General features: G+C 50.0%; 14 protein-coding genes across 14 annotated transcripts; 10 read left to right on the forward strand and 4 right to left on the reverse strand.

Moving 5' to 3' along the window:
• Positions 1–2,798: 2,798 nt before the first annotated feature.
• On the forward strand, positions 2,799–3,758 carry SNOG_04660 (hypothetical protein; the record flags this gene model as incomplete). Its single annotated transcript, XM_001795021.1, has 1 exon — positions 2,799–3,758. One exon carries the CDS (start codon positions 2,799–2,801, stop codon positions 3,678–3,680), a length of 882 nt encoding a protein of 293 aa, XP_001795073.1. The 3' UTR covers positions 3,681–3,758.
• Positions 3,759–4,244: 486 nt separating this feature from the next.
• Positions 4,245–5,531, forward strand: SNOG_04661 (hypothetical protein; the record flags this gene model as incomplete). Its single annotated transcript, XM_001795022.1, has 1 exon — positions 4,245–5,531. The coding sequence occupies one exon, from the start codon at positions 4,245–4,247 to the stop codon at positions 5,439–5,441; it is 1,197 nt and encodes a 398-aa protein (XP_001795074.1). The 3' UTR covers positions 5,442–5,531.
• Positions 5,532–5,810: 279 nt separating this feature from the next.
• SNOG_04662 (hypothetical protein) lies at positions 5,811–6,678 on the forward strand (the record flags this gene model as incomplete). The annotated part of the gene is made up of 2 exons (XM_001795023.1): positions 5,811–6,576; positions 6,635–6,678. The coding sequence occupies 2 exons, from the start codon at positions 5,811–5,813 to the stop codon at positions 6,676–6,678; spliced, it is 810 nt and encodes a 269-aa protein (XP_001795075.1).
• A 204-nt stretch (positions 6,679–6,882) lies between these two features.
• On the forward strand, positions 6,883–8,099 carry SNOG_04663 (hypothetical protein; the record flags this gene model as incomplete). Its single annotated transcript, XM_001795024.1, has 4 exons — positions 6,883–6,920; positions 7,111–7,363; positions 7,413–7,580; positions 7,681–8,099. The coding sequence occupies 4 exons, from the start codon at positions 6,883–6,885 to the stop codon at positions 8,020–8,022; spliced, it is 801 nt and encodes a 266-aa protein (XP_001795076.1). The 3' UTR covers positions 8,023–8,099.
• A 287-nt stretch (positions 8,100–8,386) lies between these two features.
• On the forward strand, positions 8,387–9,151 carry SNOG_04664 (hypothetical protein; the record flags this gene model as incomplete). The annotated part of the gene is made up of 3 exons (XM_001795025.1): positions 8,387–8,445; positions 8,495–8,619; positions 8,676–9,151. The coding sequence occupies 3 exons, from the start codon at positions 8,387–8,389 to the stop codon at positions 9,149–9,151; spliced, it is 660 nt and encodes a 219-aa protein (XP_001795077.1).
• Positions 9,152–9,978: 827 nt separating this feature from the next.
• On the forward strand, positions 9,979–10,141 carry SNOG_04665 (hypothetical protein; the record flags this gene model as incomplete). The annotated part of the gene is made up of 2 exons (XM_001795026.1): positions 9,979–10,014; positions 10,073–10,141. 2 exons carry the CDS (start codon positions 9,979–9,981, stop codon positions 10,139–10,141), a joined length of 105 nt encoding a protein of 34 aa, XP_001795078.1.
• A 2,365-nt stretch (positions 10,142–12,506) lies between these two features.
• On the forward strand, positions 12,507–13,451 carry SNOG_04666 (hypothetical protein; the record flags this gene model as incomplete). Its single annotated transcript, XM_001795027.1, has 3 exons — positions 12,507–12,625; positions 12,675–13,322; positions 13,421–13,451. 3 exons carry the CDS (start codon positions 12,507–12,509, stop codon positions 13,449–13,451), a joined length of 798 nt encoding a protein of 265 aa, XP_001795079.1.
• Positions 13,452–13,695: 244 nt separating this feature from the next.
• SNOG_04667 (hypothetical protein) lies at positions 13,696–14,445 on the forward strand (the record flags this gene model as incomplete). The annotated part of the gene is made up of 3 exons (XM_001795028.1): positions 13,696–13,748; positions 13,807–14,113; positions 14,176–14,445. The coding sequence occupies 3 exons, from the start codon at positions 13,696–13,698 to the stop codon at positions 14,443–14,445; spliced, it is 630 nt and encodes a 209-aa protein (XP_001795080.1).
• A 319-nt stretch (positions 14,446–14,764) lies between these two features.
• SNOG_04668 (hypothetical protein) lies at positions 14,765–16,397 on the reverse strand (the record flags this gene model as incomplete). Its single annotated transcript, XM_001795029.1, has 2 exons — positions 14,765–15,913; positions 15,972–16,397. 2 exons carry the CDS (start codon positions 16,395–16,397, stop codon positions 14,765–14,767), a joined length of 1,575 nt encoding a protein of 524 aa, XP_001795081.1.
• Positions 16,397–17,496, reverse strand: SNOG_04669 (hypothetical protein; the record flags this gene model as incomplete). The annotated part of the gene is made up of 2 exons (XM_001795030.1): positions 16,397–17,283; positions 17,331–17,496. The coding sequence occupies 2 exons, from the start codon at positions 17,494–17,496 to the stop codon at positions 16,646–16,648; spliced, it is 804 nt and encodes a 267-aa protein (XP_001795082.1). The 3' UTR covers positions 16,397–16,645.
• A 714-nt stretch (positions 17,497–18,210) lies between these two features.
• Positions 18,211–19,983, forward strand: SNOG_04670 (hypothetical protein; the record flags this gene model as incomplete). The annotated part of the gene is made up of 3 exons (XM_001795031.1): positions 18,211–18,777; positions 18,828–19,106; positions 19,156–19,983. The coding sequence occupies 3 exons, from the start codon at positions 18,211–18,213 to the stop codon at positions 19,981–19,983; spliced, it is 1,674 nt and encodes a 557-aa protein (XP_001795083.1).
• Positions 19,984–20,234: 251 nt separating this feature from the next.
• Positions 20,235–20,953, reverse strand: SNOG_04671 (hypothetical protein; the record flags this gene model as incomplete). Its single annotated transcript, XM_001795032.1, has 2 exons — positions 20,235–20,848; positions 20,902–20,953. 2 exons carry the CDS (start codon positions 20,951–20,953, stop codon positions 20,235–20,237), a joined length of 666 nt encoding a protein of 221 aa, XP_001795084.1.
• A 93-nt stretch (positions 20,954–21,046) lies between these two features.
• SNOG_04672 (hypothetical protein) lies at positions 21,047–23,719 on the forward strand (the record flags this gene model as incomplete). The annotated part of the gene is made up of 1 exon (XM_001795033.1): positions 21,047–23,719. The coding sequence occupies one exon, from the start codon at positions 21,047–21,049 to the stop codon at positions 23,717–23,719; it is 2,673 nt and encodes an 890-aa protein (XP_001795085.1).
• Positions 23,720–25,719: 2,000 nt separating this feature from the next.
• On the reverse strand, positions 25,720–26,364 carry SNOG_04673 (hypothetical protein; the record flags this gene model as incomplete). The annotated part of the gene is made up of 1 exon (XM_001795034.1): positions 25,720–26,364. The coding sequence occupies one exon, from the start codon at positions 26,362–26,364 to the stop codon at positions 25,720–25,722; it is 645 nt and encodes a 214-aa protein (XP_001795086.1).
• Between the last annotated feature and the right edge of the window lie 412 nt (positions 26,365–26,776).

Raw genomic sequence — 26,776 nt, forward strand, 5'->3', positions numbered from 1 at the left:
CTTTTAGAGTTATCTATTAAAGACTATCTTTAACTATTAAGGTCTCTTCTTCCTATATATGCTTTCTTTTATATAATTTATATTGCGTAGTAGCTTTATTAGCTACTTAAAGCTTAGTAATCTTCTTTTGCGCTAATACTAGCTTATGCGCAATAATTGCTGCTCTCTTTAAGATCTTCTTAAAGGCCTCTACTATAGACGTTAGTAAGCTATCTATATATCTCTAAATCCTTGCCTTTATAAGCATTAATTATAATTCTAATTTAAGAGTATTACTTAGAGTTTATAACTACTAGAGATAGTCTTTAATAGTAAGTAATAGTAGAGTATAGATATAGATATTAAGAGCTAATATAACCTGCTCTAAGTTAAATAGGACTAATCTAGCGCCTTAAAACTCTTCTTAGATATTACTAGAAGTAATTACTGCATTAAAGGCGCGCTTAAAGTATAGTAGAAACTTAAGTTTTATAATATATATAATTTAGTTATATATAAGCTCTTTAGCTTAGCATCTATATACTTTCTTTAAAGAGGCAAAATAACCTATATTAAGAGGCTGTAAGAGGTGTAATAAGTAAGAAGATATATAGATAGTAATAATCTTATTATCCTTATAGTATTGCTAGAATTTAAGTAAGTTATAGCTCTTATAGCTATTAATAATAAGCAGCTAATAAGCGCCTATAACTTTTCTCTTTATATGCTTATTAAAGTGCTTTAACTACTACAGACTAAGCTTATTTATTATTTAGCTATTCTTAGAGACTATAATAACCTAATTATAAGATAGATTCTTCTTCTTATACTAAGCTAAAAGGTAATAGTAGCTCTTAAAGATAATAAAGAGTAAAATAGCTTACTCTATTGCGTTAACGCTCTAGATAACTATTATCTACTTTTAATTACTCTATTATACTATCTTTAGCTATTCTTATTGCTCTAAAGCTATAATAACTGCTCTAGTTAAGATCTAGCTTATTATAAAGCTAAACTTATTAAAGTTATATATATTATTATTAAGAATACTATGCTTTGCCTTTATATTCTCTATAAGCTAGAACTAGTCTTATATAATCTTAAGATCCTTGCAGAGAGCTCTCTTATAGTTATATTTGCAATTAAACTTTATTTAGAGCTTAGAGCAGCGTTTAATAAACGTACTAGGCTAGTTTAAGCTAACTTAGCCTAGACTGCGCTTAGCGCGCAGAGAATTAGCTATATTAGCTATAGCTGCAAGCCTAGAAAGAAATCTACGCATAACTAGCTTAAGTATATACTTAATAACTATGTCTTTCTTAGTTAGAGTTAGATTTATTAATTTAAGCTAGCAATCTGCCTAGAAAGGTTATCTAGCGCGTTAATAACCTAGAGTTACTTAAGATATATTATAGATAGCTGCAGCGCATTGCATAGAGAGTATTACATCTTATTTAAGAGCTTAGAGAGCAGTCTATATCTTACGTTTATTAGAAGCGTTTATCCGTAGTACTATTATTAAGGCATTACGTAGATAGAGTAGTTTTAGTAAGAGCTTAGCAAAAGTAGCTCGCTAACTCGTGTGGCTCGCTAACCTGTAAGGTACGTTAGTAGTCTTTTATTTTCGCCGTTACTAGGCAGCGGCAAAATTCGTGTCTGCTCTGCACATGCGCGGAGTAATCTAGTAGTCTTCAAAGACTTAATAAAAAGTTGATAAAAAAGCCTGAATATACTCAGTGCTGTAATATACCTTGTCTAGTATCAAAGAAGCTTTTGAACATATCCAGGCTACCTCTAAGGCGGACAAGAATTTCACCGGGACTGGTGCAGTTGATGTCTTTTATGGCTACCTAGATATAAGTATTCGGTGAAGTTAACTAGTAAGCAAGAGAGGGCATTAATAGAGTTGCATTGCTTAAGGGTAAATCTAGGCGTTAATATATTATATCTTACTTTTTCTTTTTTAGTTAATCTACATCTATATGGTCGTCACTAATAATTATGCTTCGTCTATAATCGTCCGGCAAATGTGTAGTACGTCACCAGTACAGATGCGTTCTCAAGGTATGTGTGTAGCAACATGGTCGTCCGAAGATCATACTAACCTGACTGCAACTTTACCGTCATTTCTCGGCTATAATCAGGACGCGGATCTTGTCGCACGTGTATTGCTTCGAAGACAACATCTCACAGAGAAGGCGCAATTGCGGCGTGCACTTTACTTCTTCCAACAAATACCCCGCTCGGTCAACCCGTGCGTAGACACGGCTTATCTATTCGCCAGGTCAAGTACCCCTCCATGTTCTAACCGTCCTGTCTCAAATCGGCCCTCCTAGCATCGTCATCTTCGGGCCAAACACCTCATCTTCTCGATTACAATGTCTCTCAAATCGATTGGCATTGGATGTACAGCCAATCTAGATTGCAGACACAATCGCGAGTTCTTCCTTAACCCGCTTTTTATCCAGTAGTCGGGTGGCAGTGCAACATTCGGCCAGACGCTATGGTGTTGAGCCATGCCGCTCTGCTCTCACGCCATCTCACATATGGCGACACCGAGAACTAGGCGCTCGCTTGCGCAGTAGCGCGTCATCATTCAGCTCGACAGGCACCGGCGCACCTGCATCAAGGTACAGGTACAGAAAGCTTGCTTTTGCTATGGTGCGGGGTGTCTTGATAACCGCATTGGGCGATGATAGAGAAGCGGGAGAACAGTATAAGAAGAGGTCATAGTCTGACTTACATGCGCCATCATCAACATATTTGCAATCATCTCACATCCTCTCATATTTTCTCGAACAGGATTCATCACAGCAATCATGTCTTACAACAACAACGACCGCGACGAGCAGAGCTCCTATGGCCGTGGGAACGACAACACGTCGGGCAGCTATGGCAACCAGTCGTCTAACGACGACTCCTACGGCTCCAAGAAGTCAAGCTACGGCTCCAATGACAACGAAAACTCTTATGGGTCTTCCAACAAAACCTCAGGCTACGGCAACAGCGACAGCAATGACACATACGGCTCGAAGAACACCTCCTCTGGCTATGGTTCATCGAACCGCGACAACGACCGCGACGAGCAGAGCTCCTTCGGCCGTGCTAACGACAATACGTCTGGTCGCACTGGCAACGATGACTCTTATGGGTCTTCGAATAAGACCTCCGGCTACGGAAACAGCGACAGCACTGACACATATGGCTCGAAGAACACTTCCTCGGGCTATGGTTCATCGAACCGCAACAACGATGATGATGATTCCTATGGATCAACTAAGAAGTCGAGCGGCTTCGGCAGCAATGATAACGAGGACTCTTCCTATGGTTCAGGCAACAAGCAGTCCTCCTACGGCTCCTCCAACAACGACAATGATTCTTATGGATCAACCAAGAAGTCGAGCGGTTTCGGGAGCAACGACAATGAGGACTCTTCGTACAGCTCGGGCAACAAGCAGTCGAACTTTGGTTCTTCCAATGACGACTCCTACGGCTCTGGCAATAAGTCGTCCAGCTACGGCAACACCGACAACGACACATACGGCTCAGGCAACAAGAAGTCCGGCTATGGAGATGATGACAACGACAGTGGCAAGCAGTCCATTGGCAGCAAGATCAAGGACAAGTTGCACTTGGGCAAGAGCGGCGGCGACAACGATGATTCGTACGACTCCAGCCGCCGCAACGACAACAACTACTAGTCTATTGTCGACATTCCGAGATATTTCAGAAGCTGCAGCTTTAGCTAGGTAGATAGATCCAGAGAACGAATCAGGTTCTAATTGGAGTTATTTCGGTCCAATATCTATGCTGTGGAGCTGTTGCATGCTATGCTATATTTACTGGCGCCCAGTTCCCACAAATCTTCCGCCTCGCATAAATCGCTGACCTTGATTATGGGAACTTGCAACTTGATGTCGCGTAGACTTGAGACCCACAGTGATGTGCGCCGGTGCATTGAGTTGACGCCAATCGTGGCACGATGATACGTCATCGATGAGGGGCAGTGGTCGAGGGGTAAACAAGGTACCATCGGGGTTCGTTTATTTATGATCTACGACTGGCATCTTGTGCAGTTTCAATTGAACATCATCCTGTAAAGTCAATTGTATCATTCTCTTCTCTTTTTACCGAGTCAATTGCATCTGGTAAGTTGATACGTGTTCACAATGGAATATCTGGCTTGTTCGGCTGCATCACAAGTGAAGCTTGCAAACAAGTCTTAAGCATTACTAACAGTACATTGTAGAACTACAAGCTTCACAATGTCATACAACGACGAGTCTAGCGGTCGCGGCGGAGGTGGCTACGGCAATGAGCGCCGTAATGAGGGCTATGGCGATGACCGTCGTCAGGAGGGAGGCTACGGCAACGAGCGCCGCAACGAGGGCTATGGAAATGACCGTCGCCAGGAGGGAGGTGGATATGGCGGAGGAGAGAGACGCGAAGAACATGGAGAGCGCCGTAATGAAGGCAGTGGTGGCTACGGTGGTGGCGAGCGACGTGAAGAGCAAGGCGAGCGTCGCCATGAGGGTGGAGGCTATGGCAACAACGACCGTCCCAGCGGCGGATACTCTGGTGGAGGCGGCCAGGGTGGATATGGAGGTGACGAGAGACGCCAGGAGTCCTCTGGGTACGGCAATCGACCCAGTGGTGGTTCAGGATATGGTGGCAGTGGCAACGAAGATCAGAGACGCGCACAGGAAGAGCGCTACGATAGCCGACCCAGCGGAGGCTCCAGCTCAGGCTACGGAGGTGATGAGCGCCGCCACGAGAGCAGTGGAGGATACAACGACCGTCCAAGCGGCGGACAAAGCTACGGTGGGAACGACTCCTCCAACGACCGTCCCTCCGGAGGTCAAGGTGGTAGCTACTCTGGCTATGGAGGCAACTCAGGCAATTCCGGCTCCCACGGCGGCCAGCAATCCTCCGGCACATCCTATGGCGGTGGCCACGGCGGCTCAGACGACTTCTCGGGCGCCGCTCAGCACGCCCAGTCCAGCGGCGGCAACTCCGGTGACTCCAACCTCTTCAGCATGGCTCTTGGCCTTCTGAACAAAGACAAGGCCAAGAATGAAGACCTCGACGAAGAAGACGCCATGAAGCAGCACCAGAATTTCTACGGCGGTGGCGGAGGCAACCATGAAGCCAGCTCGAACAACGTCGGTGCCGCTGCGGCTATGCAAGCAGCCAAGATGTTCAATTCCGGAAGCAATGAGCAGGCGTCTGGTGGGCAGAACAAGCTCATTGGAATGGCTATGGCCCAGGCGGCCCAGCTGTTCGATGAGCAGAGCTCGCAGGGCAAGACTAGCCCGGGAGCTACGAAGCAGGATGCCGTTGCGCAGGCGGCACAGATGGCGCTTAAGTTCTACATGAAGAGCGAGGCTGGTGGTGGTGGCAGTGGTGGAAGCTCGGGCGGTATTGGGGGATTGCTGAACATTGCGAGCAAGTTCATGAAGTAGAAGACTTGGGGTACTGATTATGCAACCTTCGGTACATGAGGATAAGCTTAGTAAACCCAGAAAAAGCATCCTATCTGTGTAAACTGCGAAACTTCCCAAATAGGCAATTTCTCTCCAGCCATCGATTGCGTTAGTCGGAGCATCGAATCGCGCGGAACGTACCAAAAGCTGGCCTGATGGCTACAGCAGTCTGCGACAAGCCGAGCGACGGCCCGAGAGCTACCCTAGCATTCATTATTTCACTGTGAGGCTTGACTCGAGCACAACTATTCACCCCAAGTGACTGAGCATAATACGCATGATGTTGTTTGGGCTCGCTTATCGTATTTCCTTATCGATGTTCTTGTCCACATTCCCAGAGCTTCGAGCATGCCAAACCCAACCGATTCCATGACGAACCGTAACCCACCTCAACTGGAGCTCCGTGTAGCGGAACTGCATATGCGATCGCAGCGTGAGCTGCATGTGGACTCCGAAGAAGCTGTCCAGCATGAACGACGTCGCGTTTCAAGGGAATTGGAGCCGATACATGCTCACGAATCTTCGCGACGAAGCTCTGAAGTACTACATCAAAGTCCGGACCATGCGAGCTTGAGGTCCCGCAACGCTTCTTCAAGAAACTCGACAGGTTCCCATAACTCCCCAAGACCCGGTGTTGGCAATGAGGGAACGGCTACAGACACGAGTCAAACCACTATCCAGAGCACAACACCATCATCACGCTGGTACACCCCCATAACATCCTTCTGGTCCACACATATCAGCCTCAAAATCGACTCAAACGCGCACCGCGACCACCTCGGCACGTTCCCTTCTCCCCCATCCCCAATGTCTCTAACCCAGCATTCCAGCCCTCGAACGCACTTTCCTAGGCTACCTGCGTACCTCCCTGATCCTCGTCGTCACAGGAGTCCTGACCGCCCAACTTTTCCGACTCCAGCACGCCGCCAATCCGAGTCAAGACCTGGGGTTCTACGTGATCGGCCGCCCGCTGAGTGTTTTGTTCATCGGTATGGGGTTGTTGGTGGTTGTAATTGGGGCGCTGAGGTTTTGGAGGTTGCAGAGGGGGTTGGTGAAGGGGATGGCGCTGGTGGGTGGGTGGGAGGTATTGGTGGTTATGGGGGGAAGTTTTTTGGTAAGTGGAAGTGGTGCATTGAGAATGGGTGGAAGTGAGGCTGATATATGGTGTGTAGCTGGTGGTAGTTACGTTTGCATTGGTGCTGGGAGTGAACATTGAGAAGGCTATGGAGGGGGATGGGTGAGATGGCAGCAATACAGGTGTGATTCTGGGAACGTTGCCGCTGTTGAAGTACAGAATACCAGTCTTACAGGTTGACAGTAGCTAGACCAGTACGACATCTAGTCTAACTTGCAACATAATTCCGTCTGACATGCAGTCAATGTCAGAATTGGACGTCAGAAGTCAGAATTAGGCTGCAGGATGGCACGCCTGATTGGCGCCAACGAACAACTTGCTTAGTACGCCCCACTTCCTCGTTATCAACAACTAACCATGTGGACTGCACCGCAAGCATACACCAAGCACGGGCGAACAGTATCTTCATTACGAAGCAAGAATTGCACATTTTGAAACTCCATATACCTACAAAAAACCTCTCCACAGTCCTAAGTCATCATCCCATCACCATATCTCTCCAACAGCCTCCAGTTCCATCACTACCCCATTTCAACTCATCACCATGACGAAGCCAGCCATCCTCATCGTCCCCGGCTCCTTTGCCCCTCCATCCATTTACAAAGACATCGTCGAGCACCTGCGCAAGGCGGGGTTTCAGGCTGTAGCGCTGCGCACACCGTCAACGTTGAAGCGCATGCCGCTCCCGCCGGCGACGATGAGCGACGATGCGAGTGCGATCAAGGGGGCGGTTGAGGCTGTTATCGCTCAGGGGAAGGAGGTTGTCGTAAGTAACATGTAATCATCTTTGAGGTCGGAATTCGGCTAATCTGAAGGATGACCAGGTTGTATGTCATTCTTATGGCGGAACACCGACGACGCAAGCTCTCGCAGGCTTGAAGGTCAAGAGGATAGTGTATCTGACGGCGATTGTGCCGAAGTTGGGGCAGAGTAATGTCGAGGCTATGGGTGGGGAGAAGGGGGTTTTGCCGATGGAAGCTACTGTAAGTGTCTTGTTATTTTCTTTTGATTCCATGGATCTATGCAGCTTGATTCGTATATGCATGATTCTGAGTGCTGGGACTAGGCTAACATATTGGACAGGAAGGATACCTCCATATCGATGCTACCATGATGGCCGCAGCGGTTTGCAACGACCTCTCATGGGACGTGGGGTACGAGCATTGTCTAAACCTCGCCCATCATTCCGCAGCGGCCTTTTTGGAAGAGGTCACACAGGTTGCGTACAAAGACATCCCAGTATCATACATCTTTTGTGAGAATGACTTGGTCGTCACGCCAAAGCAGCAGGAAGGTTTCATTAATGTGATCGCGGAAGCGACTGGTAAGGGTGTTGATGTGGTCAACCTGCCATATGGACATTGCCCAAATTGGTCTGCTCCAGAGAAGGTGGCGGAGATAGTTGAGCAATTGGCGATGAAATAGGGTTGAGATGTTGTTATGGGGGGAAACGGCTAAGGGACCATTCCGAGTACCGGATGCAATGACTAAATGTTCCGCTCTTTCCTCAATCACGCCCCTTCTCTCGCCACTCAATGCACGTAACACATCGGTTTAAGCACTTAGATACGTATACGTCATGCTGACCCTCCCTTGGGTATATCTTGATCGCTGGGTAGCCATAATTCTCCGATTCAAAGCCCTCGACTTGTCAAAGCCCTCAACCGAGTCCAGCCCTTAGCTTCTAGTAATAGTCCAGCTCTTTGTAGACTCGAGCCCTTTGTTAACACTCGAGTAGCACTGCCCAAAAAACTCCTTCTAGGAAAGACACGACTGCCTAAAGCTTGATATGGCCGCTACTGTGAACCCAGCCGCCTCCTCGACCATAGCGCCTGCGCAGCTACAGATGTACGTTTGCAATACACTATCTTCAAGCCTATTAGCTAAATGATTGTAGCTTCGACCGTAAGCAAGAGGAATCGCCACTGCTTCGACTGCCCGCAGAGCTGCGCAATCAGATCTGGGAATATGTGTTCACTGGGTCCGAATTTTGGGTGAAACGCTTTCGCAGTTTCTTCGAAAGTCATATGTGCTGCCCTCCCCATCCGACAATGGGAGTTCTATACACCTGCCGATAGATGTATCAAGAAACAGCTCTGCTCCCCCTGCTCAATTAAGCGTCTTTGCCATAGGGCTCCCCGGAAGGAGCATCGAGGAACTTAACGACCTGTCCTACAAGGTTCCACATCCATTCCAGATGGTCACAGATCGTACGACAGAGCAGCAGGTTGGTGCCGTCAGGGTTGTCCATATCAACTTGCACAATCATCTCGACGAATTTTTTGTCTGCGAGATCGAGCTACTGAAAGAACAATCAAAAGGATCAAGCAATCGATTTGATGTCTTTCCATTGGCGCGGCTTACTGGACTAAAACACGTGGGAGTACGGTTGGTTGATCCCTACTTTTCTCCATGGGATCCGATGTGTCTTCAAAAGGAACCTATGAAAGCATCAGTCAAGCGCACGGTCAAGAACATGGGTGTCCATAAAGATGTGCAGATTTCGGTCGACCTTGGTCGACAATATACACCACATGAACGCCTTCCCTCATGAAGCTAAGATGTGAATTGGAGTTAAGTCAAAGGAAAGTGTTCGATGCTTCCTGCGAGCTGGATGCGGTGGAGTCTGGAGACAATCTAGACATCTTGAGATTGCAGAAGTATAGCTGAATGTTATGCGAGCTAGATTGTGGTTTTAGTGTAAATGTACCTCGTGTAAACTTTGTAATGCATGAGATTTCTTAAAAACGGGGTTTGCAAATGCATAGTCAAGACGTGGGTTAAATCCTCCAGAGAACTCCCAGTAATTTCAAATGTTATTTGAGTACAACAGCTCATTTTGCCAGCACGAACCAATCATAGTTTAGTGTGTTTCAACTAGCATGTCCAGTATATCAATTGTTTAATGAGATGTGTTAGGCAAAAGTTCATGCTCGGTCTGGGAAAAACTCAATTCATCCAGATCGAGTGAAACATCTTGAGTCGTCTTTCAAGTGTCTCGTTTCCTTCCAAGGTTCACAATTCCAATCCTTCCTTTCACAAAGCCCATTGGAAGCGCCGAATGCACGTATCATGTCGGTCCGAGCGTTTTATAATATCTACGTTACGCTGACCAGCTCTTCGATACCCAACTCTACTGCTGATATCGCCCAACTTTCCTATACCTCGACCCCTTACAGTCCCTCGGCTTATCAGTACCCTTCGACCCATCAACCTGCCCAACTCACCAATTGTCTCGAATCATCAAAACCCTCAACTGATCAATTATCTCGATCCATACCGGATACTCCAGATCTTGCTCAACCCTCAAACTCTTACTGACACTTGACTGATATCTTTCGAAATATCTATCATATCTACACCACTGTCTTAAACTCAACAATGGCCCACCAATCATTCAGATGCTCAGCTACAGATGTACGTCAATAGTCGCTCACCCGCAAACTTCATACGTATGGTAGCTAATGAGTTCTAGTTCTCTTCGCAACCAGCAACAGTCGCCACTGCTTCGATTGCCCGCAGAGCTGCGCAATCAGATCTATGAACACGTCTGTCGCGGTGTTCGGCTTCGCCCGGGATCTGGCAACGTCCATTACCGAAACATATTAGACCCGGATGCTGTGATCATTCCAGTCACGCATATGCTGCTCGTCTGTCGTCAAATACATAACGAAGCTGCACTATACCCTCTCAGCTTTGCCGAAATACAACTGTGGAAGCGTGAAGGGTTTCAGCAATTTCTCAATACCTTGTCAGAGCGACAGAGGAACGCTATTCATACAGTCCATACAGGGACGCTGACTTTTATCGACTCAGCGGATGATATGAAACTGTTTTGGTTGCTGCTACCGACGAGTCAGTATGTTTCTCTCGAGGACTATATGCCATTGACACGGCTGGCTGGACTTCAGCGCGTCGAGGTCACGGTGAACCATATGGCAATTTACTGGAGTGGAACTTTGGCTAGCACAGATGCACAGATGCTCACATCAATCAAGCTGGCGGTAAAACATTTAGGCGCACGTCCAGGTGTGAAGGTCTCCTTCAAGTTCAAAACTCCAGACGACAAGGTAGTGGTGCTGTCAGGAGTGTTGGATTGAGGTATACTATGGTACAATCAGGACGAGATATCTGATAAACGTTGTGGAGAATGGACTAGCAAGGTCAATATTCGAGCTATTTCGTGTGCTCAAAAGTCTTGAGAATCATTGCAAGTAGGCGAGCTTTTAATACTACAGTACAAACATATGAATAAGCGAACAAACAAACAAAAGGTTAATACAGCCGACCAAAAAATAGTGCAATTATAACGTGTATAAATTGTATCAGAAGTGATGCGTAACGTTAAAATGAGACAACCTTTTACGCTTGCGCGCACGTGTATCCCAATGTCTCACAAACAGATCTCCTACTCATATTAACTTTGACTCCCACAAAACAAAGAACTATATTATTGAAAAAATTCAAAAATATCCCATAGAAAAAGAACGGTGCTTAGTAGGTAGTGCCTGTGGTTCCTTGTGCCCCAGCTATCGTGTAGTCACGGGTTAGGACGTGCAGGTTACAGAACTCGCCTAGTAATTTCTATTTTTGCTAATGTCGTCTGCTGTGCTTTAAGGTTCGAGAGTTCGAATCGGCGTTAGGGCAGATTGATATTGTTTTTGGAGATGTGCATGATCGACGCTTCTCTTTCACCTTCCAAGGATTTCTAGCCCAGTGTTCCAAAGCACTGACCACATAGCGCATGATGCTCCCGCCTTTGCACGCTAGCTTTTATTGCCCTCACCACTTACTCCACACCACTCCTACAAAGAAAAGGTAGACACTGTGCGGTGTGGGTAGCAAGAGACACCTATTGCGCAACAAGATCTCATCTTTATGAACCAGAATGAATAAGCTCATCAAGGACAAGGACGACATGTAATGTACCTCAAACTCCCACACTACGTACTCTAAAGTGACATCTTATTCCACAGCACTCCCCGCAACGCTCAACAGTCACCGCTCATGCTTCTCCCTCCTGAGCTCAGAAATAGGATATATGATCATGTCCTCGGAGGCCTGCAGTTCAAGTCGATGTTACGAGGCGAGTATGACGTTATTAAGAATCTACTACAGCGCCAGAACTGGTGACCTACCCTACAAACCGTTACTCGTATGTCGACAAATCAACACAGAAGCCGCCCTGATACCATTCCAAGTCAATGAGTTCATCTATAACAGACCAGATATTCTCCATGGGTTCCTCAACAATTTGAGCGCAAATCAGCGGGGTTTGATCAAGATATTACGTATGGAAGAAGAGTACTGCATCAAAGTTGCCTTTGAGGCACTTTCTGAACACTGGGAGAGATACGACAGCTTAGTGTATGACGTATACAATCCGCTTGCTGGTCTAGGAATTTGACAAGTCTCTAAATAGCTGGAGATATGGGGATACGGTGGATCAACCACTCACCTGAGTCTGTATGTAGTTCTTCATTGACTACAAGTGATTGTCGCACTTGCACATGGAGAGCAGATTAGGACGACGGGGTCTGTTACAGAAATCTACTTGACACGTATATATAGCAATGCAACCAAAGTCTGAAATTGAACTACTCCTTGTTTACCTATGATGTTTGTACATGTGCATGGATCCCAGCCGACCATTTCGACTACCTGAATAGCCATCGTTGTCTAGGGCGCTCCGTCGTAACACAACGGTCCGTTAACTCGTGTGTTCTATCAAAACCGATACTACAATATAAAGCATTACTCGAATTGCCATCGAGTAGTCTTCACTTTCACCTTCACCAAGACTCATCGCACGGTTCCCACGCTAGTCTGATTGCGGATAAGAACGCGCGCTTGTGCCTATATGTTGCGCAACACGTCAACGCACCTCGATACTTACAATCAACACCACCATGACTGAAGCATCACTCGACTCCCAAATGCTCGAGTCCAGTGCCGCCATGTCTAAGGAACTGGTTACTCAGCAGAACGTCTTAAGCAATATCGAAGCGACTGAGGCACGAGAAGCGCTGTAAGTGTAATCGTGTCGGCCGTTTGGGAAAGTGTACTAATCATCGCAGATACCTCAAGAATCAGCGCGACTCGCCCTTCTTACGCCTGCCCGCAAAACTTCGCAACACCATCTACAACTACGTGCTTGGCGGACTCGCTATCATGGCCCCGCACTCATCTTCATGGTGCCGGATACAAGTTCTGTCGATAAGGCCTGCGCCGGAGGAACTTTGGCAGTTTCCGCGGCACTTCCTCTCGATCGTACAGTCCTGTCGACAAGCTTACAGCGAATCGGCGCGTCTGCCCTTCGTTCTCAACACATTTGATGCGTACCCGAGTTATTCATTCCTTCAATTCGTCGAAAATCTGCCTGAATGGCAACGTAACGAGATCAGCATGATCAGAATCTCCTGCAACGAGGCTTACGACTGGAGTGTGGCCGAGCAGTATGAGATTGTTATGGGAGACGATTTCATTAGACACATGCGTTACCATGCAGCACACGTCGTGGATCGCTCAACCCACCGATTACTGCTTATCCTGAAAGGCCTTAAACTTCTCACGGTCGACTCGTACATAGATCTCGATTGGCCAGAAGATCAGAAAAATCAAGAATTACTGTCAAAGGCGAAATCCAACTACAGGAGAATGATGGAAGCAATGGCTTGGATGAAGATGGAATTGGGTCGAGATTCGGTGAGCGTCACGTTCGAACCGTACGTCAAGCATCCGTCTCATTGACACGGCGGGCAAGGGCAAAGGTCAATACAGTGTACACATTTGACTTACACGGAGCAAATATAAGCTTCACCAGGCGCAATGATGTAGCCTTTCTCGGAGAATAATCAATAATGGCTCTTTGACAAATATCTCCTGTTCGCCAATACACATCAACGTTTGAAATGATCAATATTACTCTCTGAGCAGGGAGACGCTCTTTCCTTGATAGCTCCTTGTCTAAAATGTTACCGCCAACCATCAGTCTGCTTTCGCTAAGTCTCCATGCTGCTGCCTTGAGCTAGACTATAACTACCACCAACCCTGTGAATACGACCGCGCTACATCAGAAAGCCCCAATTCGTAGCAATTATGAGCAGCGCCTACTCTGTGGGTGATAGGCCGATGCAGCGTTTACCAACAACGTAGGTCCAAATAAAGAAACATCATTTCAGCACATTCTACTCGGCTAACCTCTGGCAGTGCACAGCCCGCCTCCCCTCTTCTACGTCTTCCAGCCGAGCTGCGCAACAACATCTACCACTACATGCTCGGCGGTCTCTCGAGACGCGCCCAAGCAAATCCCGGAACACAATTCGGCTTTGCCGTTGAGGTGCGAGACATCGACGTCCAAAGTGCAACGTGGGAACCCCATCCTTTCCTCTTCGCCACCCTAAAAACATGTCGACAGGCCTCTCTCCTACCATACACGCTCAACGTCTTTGAGTATCCGCAAGCCCGGAATTGCCGCACCTGGATCGACGTATTGACTGCTCAACAGAGGGATGCGGTTGCTTAATTGCGGGTTTCAGCTTATTACGTGTGTCGGCCGAGTTATATCCAAAAGTATAGAAATTGGTTCCGTGGGGTTCAGCGGAGGAGCATTTGGAAAATGTGCTTGATGCCGATTTCGCAATTGACCTACAGGAGCTTACGGGGCTGAGACGTGTGGTCATTGTTGCGTACGAATACGGGCAAGGCGACAAGTCGATCCGCAAGGGAGGCGTGAAAAAACCTGAAGTTCCCAAAGAAGCTTTTGAGAGGCTCAAGATGGAGATGGGCAGAATTGAGGTAGGCATAACGGCTGAAGGCGATGTGTCGTTACGAGACATGAACGCGTAAGGATGCGGGCGAGACGTATGGTAGAGAAGAAGTTAACGTAAAGAAGTTGGGGAGCTGTTTGAGGGTGAGTGATTCGCGGTTCTGAGTAGTGCAATTTGCTGTCTTTGAAAATCTTGCGGGATATTAATGTCATCGCGAGGCACCGCTCCCGCAAAGCTCCCATTCACTCAGTCCTTGCGGTGAGACAACCAAGCACCTACTTGAGCCCCAACATATCCATTCCAAACGCTCCAAATCCCCTATCTGCAGACGCCTGCTGATTATACCACTTCGCAGCCATTTGTGCCTCCCTCGGCGTCCGCGTGCACTGTGGCTCCTTCTATGAAGCTCCAGCCGCCGCCTTCCTTTGATCTTCCTCTTTGCGCATATCTTCGAGAAACTTTTCCCACGTTTCGATGGTGCCTTGGAAGAAATCCACGTGTGCGTCTGCAAAATCACCCAGGGTGTCTTTGAACTCGACAGCTTTGATGCGTTCAAAGTCCGATACCTCCTTGACGGTGTGCTCGTCAAAGGCTTCGGTTGCTTTCTTCGCGTTCTCCACTTCACTGGTAAGGCGTTCAATTTCGACTTCGAGTTTACGGACACGTTGGCGCCGAGCTTGCTCGTGGTCGATGCCGCGGAAGTCTTCGACCTTGGACCGCAGGAAGCCTGATGCACCCAGGCCTGCGCCGTGCTGGCTGGCCATTTGGTCGCGTTCGGCAGCTGACTTGGCAAGATATTCGCTGAGGCTCTCAAAATCGAGCTGTTTCGCTTCACGCGTGCGGAGCAGGGTCTTGACTGCCTGGATGTACGCGTCCATGTCTCGTAAACTGGTGAGGTAGTTTTGATCTGTGTGGTCTCGCAGTACCTTGAAGCCTTGTGATGTAGTGGTTACTGATGCAGCGAACGACGTCAGTGTACCCTCGACGGCAGGCTCCAGAGAGGTCAGCTTCTGGCACTGTGTCGCTAGGTCGGCATAATCTGTCCCCAAGTCACCCTGCCGCCTAGCGACTTTGACCGTGCCCTTCTCAATGTTGTTCAAATCCTCGACCAGCTTGTTCGCCCGATCACTGACTTCTGTAAATCGCTTGTCGGGCTTGTGCACCTTGGTGAATGTGTTGACAAAAGTGTCTGCTACCGAGTCCATTATGCCTCCACCGGTATCGGACCCGCTTGCAGCTCTTGACGTCCTGCCCCTCATATGCTGATTCCAGTCGGGCGTCTCGAGGAATGTGATGAAGAGCATTGCCCTTCGTAGCACAGGATGCAATGCCATGCGCTTTAGGAAGCGGTGCAGTGAATGCGCCCGCCGTTGTGTGAAGTCCGGGCCGAACCGGTCTCCTCGCACATACTCCATCTTGTGCTTGTCTGGGAGCGGCGGTACAGCACATTGCGGATATTCTTTTGACAGCTGTTTCCATAGGAAAACAAAGTCTGTGAAGCGGCGGCGGACGGAGAACTCGGACTTCTGGAAGGACTGGAAGTCGGACTAGGCAGAACACGTGTGAGCTTTTCTGGCAGCAAAGAGCTTCAGGTCATTTACCAACCTTGGTAGTGATTTGGTACGAGACATATTGCGTCTGTGTGCCAGCATTCTCCTTCTGGGGGCTGTCGACGATGGTCTCAAGCTTCCCCTCGCTGAAGTCTTCGGCCATTGCGCGTCTGCGGACCGCTGTAGGCTCTCTTCGAAAGCAGGCTTCGTCTTCAGCAATGTCGTCGCGATCGCTAATCTTATCGTATTCGGGGTCGTCAAGCACGTCTTCAAGGTCAGGCTCGGATGTGGTTGGCGTACATGTTGGTGAGACGTGGGTCGAGCTTGTGACGTCGCTGGGGTCTGACGCCCACGCTAACGTCGATTCCGCCTCGCGCGCAGGTGCTAGGACGCGAATGCGATCGTACATGGCGCCGAAGTCGTCAGCGCTGCGTTCAACATCATCGAACGACGACAGGTGCATGTTTGGCGCAAAGTGCATAGCGAGTGAGCCAATTAGTAATGTCTACAGAAATGCGGACCTGGCCGCTATAGTACAAGACGCAGTCCACCTAATATTTACTGGTGAATGGTGAATAGTGAATGGGAAGCCGCGTGCTGGCAGTTGCCACATTGAACACGACACCGCTTGCTGTAAGAAAACCCAGATGCCCTACACGCATCGCTGTGGAGTGGTCCAGCAAGTTTTACTGCAACGAACGGGCTTGAAGCCATACAAGGCCGTGCTTCTCAGCTCTCGGCGCCAAATCGCCTGCTGAATTCCTCAAACAATTTCGGCGTGATCTCGTCGCTACTGTTCCCCTTCACCTCCCACAGAACGCCGAGCTTGTCATAGTGTTCGAGCAGCGGCTCGTTGTTCTCCTTGAAGCGCTTCAGCCGTGCCTTCCACACCTCCGGGTCATCATCCGCGCGTCGAGTGAGAGGCTCGCCTGTGACATCGTCCTTGCCCTCAACTTTGGGCGCGTTGAATGTCGTGTTGTAAACTCGCCCTGAAGGTTCGTGTACCCAGCGATTGCAGATGCGATCGATGATGATGTCGGTGGGCGTGTTCAGATTCACGACCAAATTAATGGGCACGATCGCATCCAGTTGGATTGCCTGACCCGCGGTCCTGGGGAAGCCGTCCAGTATGAAAGAGGTCGATGGCCGATCTGAGAAGGTGTATCGTGACGTTCGTATTTCTGACGGAATGTGCACAGAGTCCACTGTTGTGTCTTCCATCTCGACCGAGCTAGAATATACAGCATACGGCCGAATGGTGCTGTCTCGTATCCATCCGCGTGTCGTGAGCTCGTTGACAATCAGTCGCAAAATCATAGCATCCGGAACCAGTGCGCCGGTTTTCATCAAGTGCTCGGCTTTGATGCCTGCATCGCATTAGACATGTCACTTCAACATAGGTGGCTGCAACTACCGAGAGGTGTCCGCTCCCTCACGTTCTTCCTCAGCAAGTCGCCAGAGCTTATGGAAGAGAGATCCGTGAACTTCTTCATCAAGCGCTCGGTCTGTGTGCCCTTGCCAACGCCCGGCGCGCCAACCAGGATCAGGCGCGCCGCTTTTGACAGTTGTGGGAAAGCCATGTTAGGCAAATGGCAGGAGGTAAACTATGAGTGTGGGAGGTTGTCGCTGGATATGAATGCGCAAAATACGGTGGAATGGAAGGCCACAAGCTCCGTTGGGAGGGTGCTGTCACCAATCCATTGCGGTTGCGATGATGTGATGAGGACAATAGACGATGTAGGATCACTGCACCTAGATGCAGAGAGGAAGAATAAGGACCGAGCAAGTAGCCAGATCTTGCGGAAGTCAAGAACGAGGGCTTGAGTGCGGATCAGTGAGGGGCCAGCGACTTTCTCCAACCCGCGCGCCGCGACTCGGAGATCTCCAACCGTGCTCGGGGCGTTCGACCGGTACCGAGCAGCCCTCAGCATGGGATGACAGCTGTTCGACAGCCATAGCGCAGACGCGCCTAGGCCTCGGTTCATTCGCTGTGCAGTGTCGCCTTGTCGCCCCAAACACCCATCGTCGTCATGTCACGAGTTTCAGGGCGCAGTCGGGTTGACATTTCGCCGCCCCGAGGCCAAGCTTTGGATCGACGGTCTTCTAGAAAGCTAAACTCCGTGAACGGCTCTTTTTGCGTCAGCGGCCATCATTCTCGTTCCTTGCATATCCACCATTTTCTACTTTCCATCCCACTATTGTACATTACCAACAACCCTTTTACCATCCGCACTTTAATTGCCAAATTCAACTGCTTGTCGCTCCCTACTTTTTCGTCATCGCATCCCGGCGCAATGTATGCCACAAGAGCTGCCTCCCGGGCAGCGCCCGCAGTTTTCCGAGCTGGCATCCGAACGTCTATTCGTCCTCATCGGCCCTTGAACAGAAGCTCTCCAGCAGTTTCAATACTTATTCCTCTTCGGTTCTTGCAGACCGAATCGACGTCGTCATCCTCCCAAAACTACCCGCCTCCTGGCTTCGATGCCAAGCAAGCAAGCAAACCGCTCTCTAAGCAGGACCAGCAGCAACAGATATCCAAGAAAGAAGCTCTACCGCTTGAGAAGGACACCATAATCCCCAAGTCGGGTCCAACTGCGCATCCGAAGACGGTGGCGCAGGATGCCAGGACATTAAAGGAGCTGGCAAAAGAGAAGGCGGACGTGGATACTACAGCCGAGAAGAAGGCACTCTCAAAGAAGGAGGAAGAGAAGAAGAAGTTGACCCTCGGACAGAAGATCAAGAAGGAGCTGCTGCATTACTGGGACGGCACGAAGCTGCTGGTGGCTGAAGTCAGGATCAGTTCCAAGTTGGCGTTGAAGATGGCTGCTGGATACGAACTTACTCGACGAGAGCGTCGACAGGTGCGTCACGTCTCCATCTACCAGGCGACGAATGCTAATTCAGACGATAGTTGCAACGCACAGTTCAAGATCTTGCTCGTCTGGTCCCGTTCTTGCCCTTTGTCATCGTTCCATTTGCCGAATTGCTGCTCCCAGTCGCGCTCAAGCTGTTCCCCAATATGCTTCCAAGCACATTCGAGGGTCAGTCGTCCAAGGACAAGAAGGCCACAACACTCCGGGCCACCCGAAAAGATGTCAGCGACTTCCTCCGCCAGACTTTAAAGGAGACTGGCCTGCCCATCTCTGCAGAAAACGCAAAGAAGGAGGAGTTCTCAGAGTTTTTCCGCAAGGTTGGTCATTCATCTATCTACAATCTAGTACCTGTACTAACGAGAAAAGGTCCGAATGACCGGCGAGAAGCCGTCTGCAGAGGACATCATCAAAGTGTGCAAGATTTTCAAGGATGACTTGACGCTCGACAATCTGTCCAGGCCACAGCTTGTCTCCATTTGCCGCTACATGAACATTCCATCGTTCGGCACAGACAACATCCTGCGTTACCAAGTCCGTGTTCGCATGCGCCAGATCAAGCGTGACGACCGATCCATTGCATACGAAGGTGTCGAGTCCCTCTCCGTTCCAGAGCTGCAGACTGCTTGCGCAAGCCGTGGTCTGCGTACCTACGGTGTGTCACCCGGCCGTCTTCGGGACGACCTAGGTTCTTGGCTCGATCTCCGTCTTCAGCACGGCGTTCCTTCCACTCTCCTGGTTCTTGCCAATGCGTTTGTGTACGCACAGGGCAAAGAGGCGGAGATGACGTCCCAAATTGATGCTCTTGAGGCCGTACTGTCCAGTATTCCTGAAGAGCTCTACCACGAGATCGAACTCGAGGTCCATACTGCCGAGGGTGCCGCTACCAACAAGCAGCGTCTTGAAGTCCTCAAGGAGCAGCAAGAGCTCATCGAAGAGGAGAACGAGCAATCCAAGGGCTCCCAAGACAAGGCCGCCTCTGCACCCAAGGACCACGAGAACATCGACGAAGATGACAAGCCCAAGTCCAACGAGGAGACCGAAGTGTCGAAAGAAGCCAAAGAAGCCGAAAGCAAAGAAGCAGAGGCCAGCACTGGCGACTTACTCGGCGGAAGCGCAGAGCGCACCGAGCAAGATGACCGCGCATCCAAGGGCGAAGACTCCAGCGCCAAGGAGAAGCCCGCGAAGAAGGAATAATGCTACAGCACTCCGCTACCCAATCTTTTCCTTTCACACTCTATGTACATAAGACACGAACTCCATTCCTGTATGGACATGTATAGAAAATACCCATGCCTCGTCAGCAGACGAGATGATGTAGGACTGTAACAACAAACACAATTCAAAGAATCATTCAAAATTGATTACCTGCTTTCGTTCTAAAGTAATGCATACGCATGGTCGGGTATCATAAATAAAAGCACTGAATATGACTCCCCTTGTAGTCTCTATCTCATACTTCGCAGTCTCTCAAACAGCGCCAGAGCATCTGCTGGTTCCCTCTCGGCCGTCCCTTCCGAAACGAAATCGTGGTCCTCTAGAGCTCCAATCTCCCCTCCCTCCTCCCCAGCATCACGCATGAACAGATCTTCCTCGCCCACCGGCCGATCCACATCACCATCATGAATAACCACCGCCTCGCGCCGGCGCCGCCTCAAATCCTGTACATCGAGCTCCAGCGTTGCGAGCGACGGCTGATGCACGCGCCACCGCTCGCGCGGCATCGCAAGCCCGACATCGTGCTCGCTGAGTAGATTATATACGAGTTGCGCGCGATGCTTGATTTCCGGATCGTTACTCTGCAAATCCTTCTGCCAGAGTTTCTTGGCGCTAGGAGAGGCGAAGAAGCGCTGGCATAGGATCTTGGTGGCGGAGGTGCGGATGTCGAGGTTTGGGGATGTTGCGAGCGTGAGGAGGGAGGAGGTTTTTATGGTGTCTTCTTGGTGGGTGGGGGATGGGGGGTGGGATGGCCGCGGGTGTGGAAGGCGGTGTATTTCGGTGAGGGTGCGGATGTGGAGGAGCCCGTGGGAGACTTGTTGGATGGCGATGAAGGTGAAGACGCCTGGGTGGGGTGTTAGTGGTGTAGATGGTTGGGTCTAATAGAGGGATGGTTACCGAGACCGAGCCACAGGTAGTGGTCGGGTATGTTGGCTATACTGGGAGCCATGGTAGCGAGTAAGTGGTCATCGCGCAAGACATACACGACAGTTTGGATACATGAAATGGTGAATGTCCACAAGGCTGTCGCGTGGAAGCGATGATGTCGGCACTTGCAGGGGTCCCATGTCCTGACCTAAGTGGACCCCGAAATCTTGGCCGAAATTTTGGACGGAAGGCGCATCTCGCGTTGGCCGACGAGCATTTCTCCACGCCTTCCAAGCTCCACGGCTTCACGCTTCTGATCGAGATGCCGCCTTCACAGCTCAAGCGGCTCAAAGCCTCGCTCCGCGAGCAAGGCATCACGGGACCCCAGAAATCGAAGAAGCAGAAGAAATCGCAGAACAAGAACGCCGACGCCCGCGCGCAGAGACATTCGGCCCTCGCCTCGATTCGCGAATCGTTTAATCCTTTCGAGTTCAAACACCTCGCGCGACCCAAAAAGTTCGAGTATGTCAGCCAGAATGCGGATAATAGCAAGAGAGTGCTTGGCCGACCGGGCGTCACGAAGAGCCAGGGCGAAGAGGCGCGCAAGAAGTCTCTGCTGCCGGAGATGAACCGCAGGAACAAGGTTGGAGGGATTCTTGATCGCCGAATCGGTGAGGATGATCCAACTATGAGCTTGGAAGACAAGATGATGGCGAGATTCGAGAGGGAGCAGCAGAAAAAGAGAGGTGGGAATGTGTTTGATCTCGAGGATGGAGATGATGAGTTTCAGCTCACGCACGGCGGACAGAGCATGACATTCGACCACGAGATTGGCGACGAGGAGGACTACGATGCTGCTAGCGTTAGTGGTTCGAGCGACGGAGAGGATGGCTTCCTGAAGCGCAAGAGGCGGAGAGACGATGTTGATGGCGAGGAGCCAGAAGATGCAGCGCCAGAGGAAGAGCAGCCAGAGCGCAAGAAGAGTAAGGCCGAGGTCATGAAGGAGGTCATCGCCAAGTCGAAGCTGCACAAGTACGAGCGCCAAGCACAGAAAGAAGACGACGACGATCTGCGAGAAGAGCTCGACAAGGATTTGAACGATGTTCTGGCCGCGCTACGGGGTCACATGAACAAGAAGCCCGAGCCGGAAGCGCCCAAGGAGGCACCGAAAGGCGACTTTGGCATGAACGCGGACCGCGCCGCGCTTCTAGCAGGAAGCTCGCAGGCTGCGAAGGACAAGGAGTATGACACGAGGGTTCGTCAGATGTTGCAAGATGCTCGTGCAAAGCCTACAGAACGTACAAAGACCGAAGAGGAGAAGGCTCGGGAGGAGGCTAAACGCTTGAAGAAACTGGAGGAGAAGCGCATGAAGCGCATGCGAGGCGAGCCTGTTAGCGACGACGAGGAGCCAAAGCAGAAAGAGGTTGACGATGACGAAGAAGAAGAGTTCGACAGTGAGAACGATGATGCGGCAGAGTTTGGGCTCAAGACTGCGGCCCAACCGTCGAGTAGACCGGAAGGCGTGGACGATGAGGACGACTTCATTCTGGACGACGATCTTGTCGCTACTGATTCTGAGGCTGACATCTCGGGAGATGAGTCGGATGATGCTTCAGAGATTGACGATACCATGGCCATGGACGAGGATGATGCAGACTTCTTGAAGGACGTCTTGCCTGAAAAGCCAAAGGCGCAATCGAAAGCCGTCAATGGAGTACTCACTATCGGTGCAGACACTACATCCTCCAAGCTTGCGTACACGTACCCATGTCCGCGGTCACACGAGGAGCTCCTCAAGGTCTTCAAGGACGTTGCTGCTTCTGACGTTCCAACCGTTATCCAGAGAATACGAGCGCTCTATCATGCCGGATTGCACTCCGACAACAAGAACAAGCTTGCCGACTTTGCGTGCGCACTCGTCGACCACGTTAAATACCTCTCGGACCAAACACCGCCCGCTTCTTTGACTGTCATTGAATCCATGATTCGCCATATCCATTCTCTATCGAGATCTTACTCTGCGCGAATCGCGACACAGTTCCGAGAGCACCTGAAGCAAATCCAAGCATCGAACGATCCTACTCCAGGAGATCTGGCGCTTCTGACTGCAATTGGCACCACATACCCCACATCTGATCACTTCCACCAAGTCGTGACTCCTGCCATCACGGTGATGGCTCGCTGGATGGGTCTCACCACGCCCAACTCGACCAAGGATGTTGCTACGGGAGCATATATTGGCGCAGTATGTCTTCAGTACCAGAGACTATCCAAACGATATGTGCCAGAGCTGATCCGCTACACATCGCTCTGCCTGAAGTCGCCACATACCACCCCAGCTATCCTCGCCGCACATAGTAAAAACATCCTCACAGCCGCCGACCTTTGGTCAAACTCCCCCTCTTTTACCGAGATCTTTACCCCCCTTATCGCGCCCCTCAAATCCGCCAACCAAAAATCGACCCTCCAAACCCTCAACGCGCGCCTCACCACCGCCCGTCTCCGCCGCCGTCCCCAACTCCTGCACGACCACCGCCCTCTCCCCATCAAAACCAGCATTCCCAAGTTCGAAGAATCCTTCGACCCTAACAAGCACTACGACCCTGACAAGGAGCGCTCAGAAGCCGCGAAGCTACAGAAGGAGTACAAGCGCGAGAAGAAGGGTGCGCTCAGGGAACTCCGCAAGGACTCGAATTTCATTGCGAGGGAGAAGTTGCGCGAGAAGAAGGAGAAGGATGCGGCGTATGAGAGCAAGTACAAGAGGCTTGTGGCGGAGATCCAGGGCGAGGAGGGCAGGGAGAAGAATGTTTATGAGAGAGAGAAGAGGAAGAGGCAGAGTGGGCGGTAGATGCGGCTGGGGATGTGGGAGGAATAAGGATTGTTTTGGATGAGTGTTACAGCAAGGCAAAATACCAATTGAAGATTCTTTCTCTGTTGACATCGTGTGTCACATCCTTGAAGCCGCCCCTTTGGCATAGTATACTGGGTGCCGGGTCACTTCGTGTTCCCATATGATATTCAAGGTTCTTCCAAATTCTGTGGGAGTATCAACGAACGAGCTTGTGGATACTGGATGACGTTACCACGCTATCTTCGAGGGAGTTTGATGTTGATGCGTCGTGTCAACGAACAAGCGAGGGCGGCGCGGCTGCTAACATCCCGGATGCCTTCTACATATTCTCCCACATATGAAAGACTGCTTGCCCCAATGGGTCCAGATTTCAAATTCTCCTTAAGCCCCAATGAACAAATCGAAGCAGAGCGAAAAGCGCAGCCAAGTCAAGCTTGACTTGCTCTCCACACTTGCCTTGGATTAACCTGATGATACACCAGATACACAGCCCAACCACACTCCAAACTCCTCAGCCTCCCAACCGAGCCCCGCCTGAATATCTGGTATCACACTCTCGGCGGCAACCGCATCCTACCTGCTGAATACTGGCAAGGCTACGACTGTCACTTTCCCTGCGCACCTGTTAGTAAAATCTACATTCGCGCCGAAACATCGCTCAACACGCGCATGTTCCTTTCCTTGCTCTATTTATGTCGACAGACTTATCACGAAGCGAGATAACTACCTTTCTCGTGCAATATTTGGGATGTGTGCAGGCACGACTCAGTAGTGAAGAGCCAGTATTTTCCGAAGAAGAAGTCCTTGCGGAAATTTCGGAAGGAAAGGGCTGGCTGATATGCACTGTGGAAGTGACTAATTGATGCTTTGACTCATGAGCAAAGAAGTGTCTACAAACCTGATCGAGGCCAGCATCAAGGATTCCCACACCCCAAGAGAATCTGTCTCCGTGCTGAACTGCGGGAAAACATGGTCGCATTTCTTAACTTGTTGCAAGTGTGTCGCCAGACTTATCACGAAAGCCGATTACTGCCATTCAGCTGTAATATATGGGAGTTTTGGCTCGCGAGGGAGGTTTCCTCGGACATGTGTTGCATCGCTTGAGTGAGGAACAGAAAGAGGCTATTGAGTGGATATCTTTCCAGATGGAGAGAGGAGGGTATTATCCTGCGGCGGAAGAGCCGTTATCGCTATCCTTTCATTGGCCGTGTTCAAGTCAACTCAAGGGGCTGAAAGTGGTGGTTCGGAAGACGCCTCTGCACCCCTACGACTGGGACGCGATTGAGAAGTTTGTAGCGGACAGAAATTGCCGAATTATAGAAGAGGAGATGGTGCGGATCGACGGATCTTATGGCGCGGAGAACAGAGAGGAGATCATACTGCGCATGCAGGATTTACTTTCGTGGCGCAACGAGAGAAGTGTTGTAGGAAAGTGAAGCAGAAACAAATCAAGAAAGCGATCCTATGATCCAGCAATTTGATCTGCATATCTTCAAGACTCCTGAGAACCAGGCCTCAAAAGTGTTGTGACTCATTCACTGTGACACTCAATGACATCTACCCTCACCCACTCTATAACAATCCGGACATCCCCATCCACCTGCGCCACAATATGCGCCCCACCAACAATTTTCTCTCTCCCAAAAGCATTCATCCAAGAGTCTGTCTTCGAGACGTGGGGTAGTCTTTCGAAGGGAGATTTCCTCAATCAAGCGACTGGCATAGTCGGGGTACAGCCAATGATGGGTCTGCCTTGGCATCGTTGTTATGGCTAAGATGTGTTTGAGGGTGTGTGATTAATGTTCTTAGATAGCTCAAGTCCAAGATATAAGTCTCTTGTTGCGTAGTGACTGCAGAAAGCAGAGAAGAGGGGACAAACGTGACGTGATCATTCAAAATGAGTGATGAGCGGGCGAAAGTGGTGGAAGTGATGATGAGAAGGATGATTCACCACCTACTCAGCCCTGACGCTTCACACAAACAAGAGGCCGATCTTCTCACAACATCATTCCCGCGAACGATCCGATAGCAAGCACCGCGAATAGCATCACTCCAGCCTTTGAGCCCCCAACATGCATTATACCAACCGTACTTCCCGCCCCAGCCGATCCCGAAGTTTGTGAAGCACTCCCCGTCGCACTTCCGCTCCCACTCGCACTACTCGTCCTCGTCTGACTCGCCACACCACTACTCCCATACCCAGTCGACCTCGTTCCATTCTCAAAAAATCCCCCACTCGCTGGCTTACACACAACAACCTCCACCCTCTTACTCAAACACTCAGCCATTTCCTGCCAGGTCTGCCCCTCGCCCGCCGCGCACTGCGCCGTGCAAAGATCCGGGTGCCCTCCCGCATCCATATCTAAGCTCTTGCAGCACGCATACAGGTCCCAGAAGGCATGGTCGTTGACTTCGATGTCGTTGGAGATGGCGCACGCAGCTGCGGCGCCGCCAGGATTGTCCTTGGGATACTGAGACGGCAAGGGCGTGGCTCTAGAGACAGAGTTTGCGAAGCAGGAGAAGGCGGGGCCGAAGGAGAAGAGTGAGGGGACTTCGGTGGGGATTGTGAATTTTGTCGAGGGGAGGGAGTTTGAGATTGTGGTGAAGGAGGTTGTTGTTGAGGTAAACGGTGGGAGAGACATTATCGTGGATGTTTGTAGGCTGTTTTGAGTAATCTTGAGTTTTAAGTTCCAGGGTTTGATGTCTCAAGAAGTGTCGTTGTAGTTGGTAAAGGGGAAAGGCTTAATGACGTTGTCCGGGTTAGCAGGAGCCTTGATGCGCTCAATGCTGGCAAGCCCAACTCCAACGAATGACTAGAACGGAAGTGTGCGAATATCGAGGATTCTGAAATCCGATGTAAAGGCACAGCAAAACACGAGAAACAATAGTTGACGCGTGGTGATATACGAAGGACTAGCCGTTAAGAGGCAACATGGCGCGAGTTCTAATATTAGCACAAGCAATACGAATCCAGAAGATGCCTCGCAGGATCGCCGCTCGTACCTGACGAACCACTGCGTTGAGAAGACGAGCCTAAAGGGCGCCTAGAGTCTA

The sequence above is a fragment of the Parastagonospora nodorum genome (assembly GCF_000146915.1).
Source record: "Parastagonospora nodorum SN15 chromosome Unknown scaffold_6, whole genome shotgun sequence".
In the NCBI taxonomy this organism is placed as follows: Eukaryota; Fungi; Ascomycota; class Dothideomycetes; order Pleosporales; family Phaeosphaeriaceae; genus Parastagonospora; species Parastagonospora nodorum.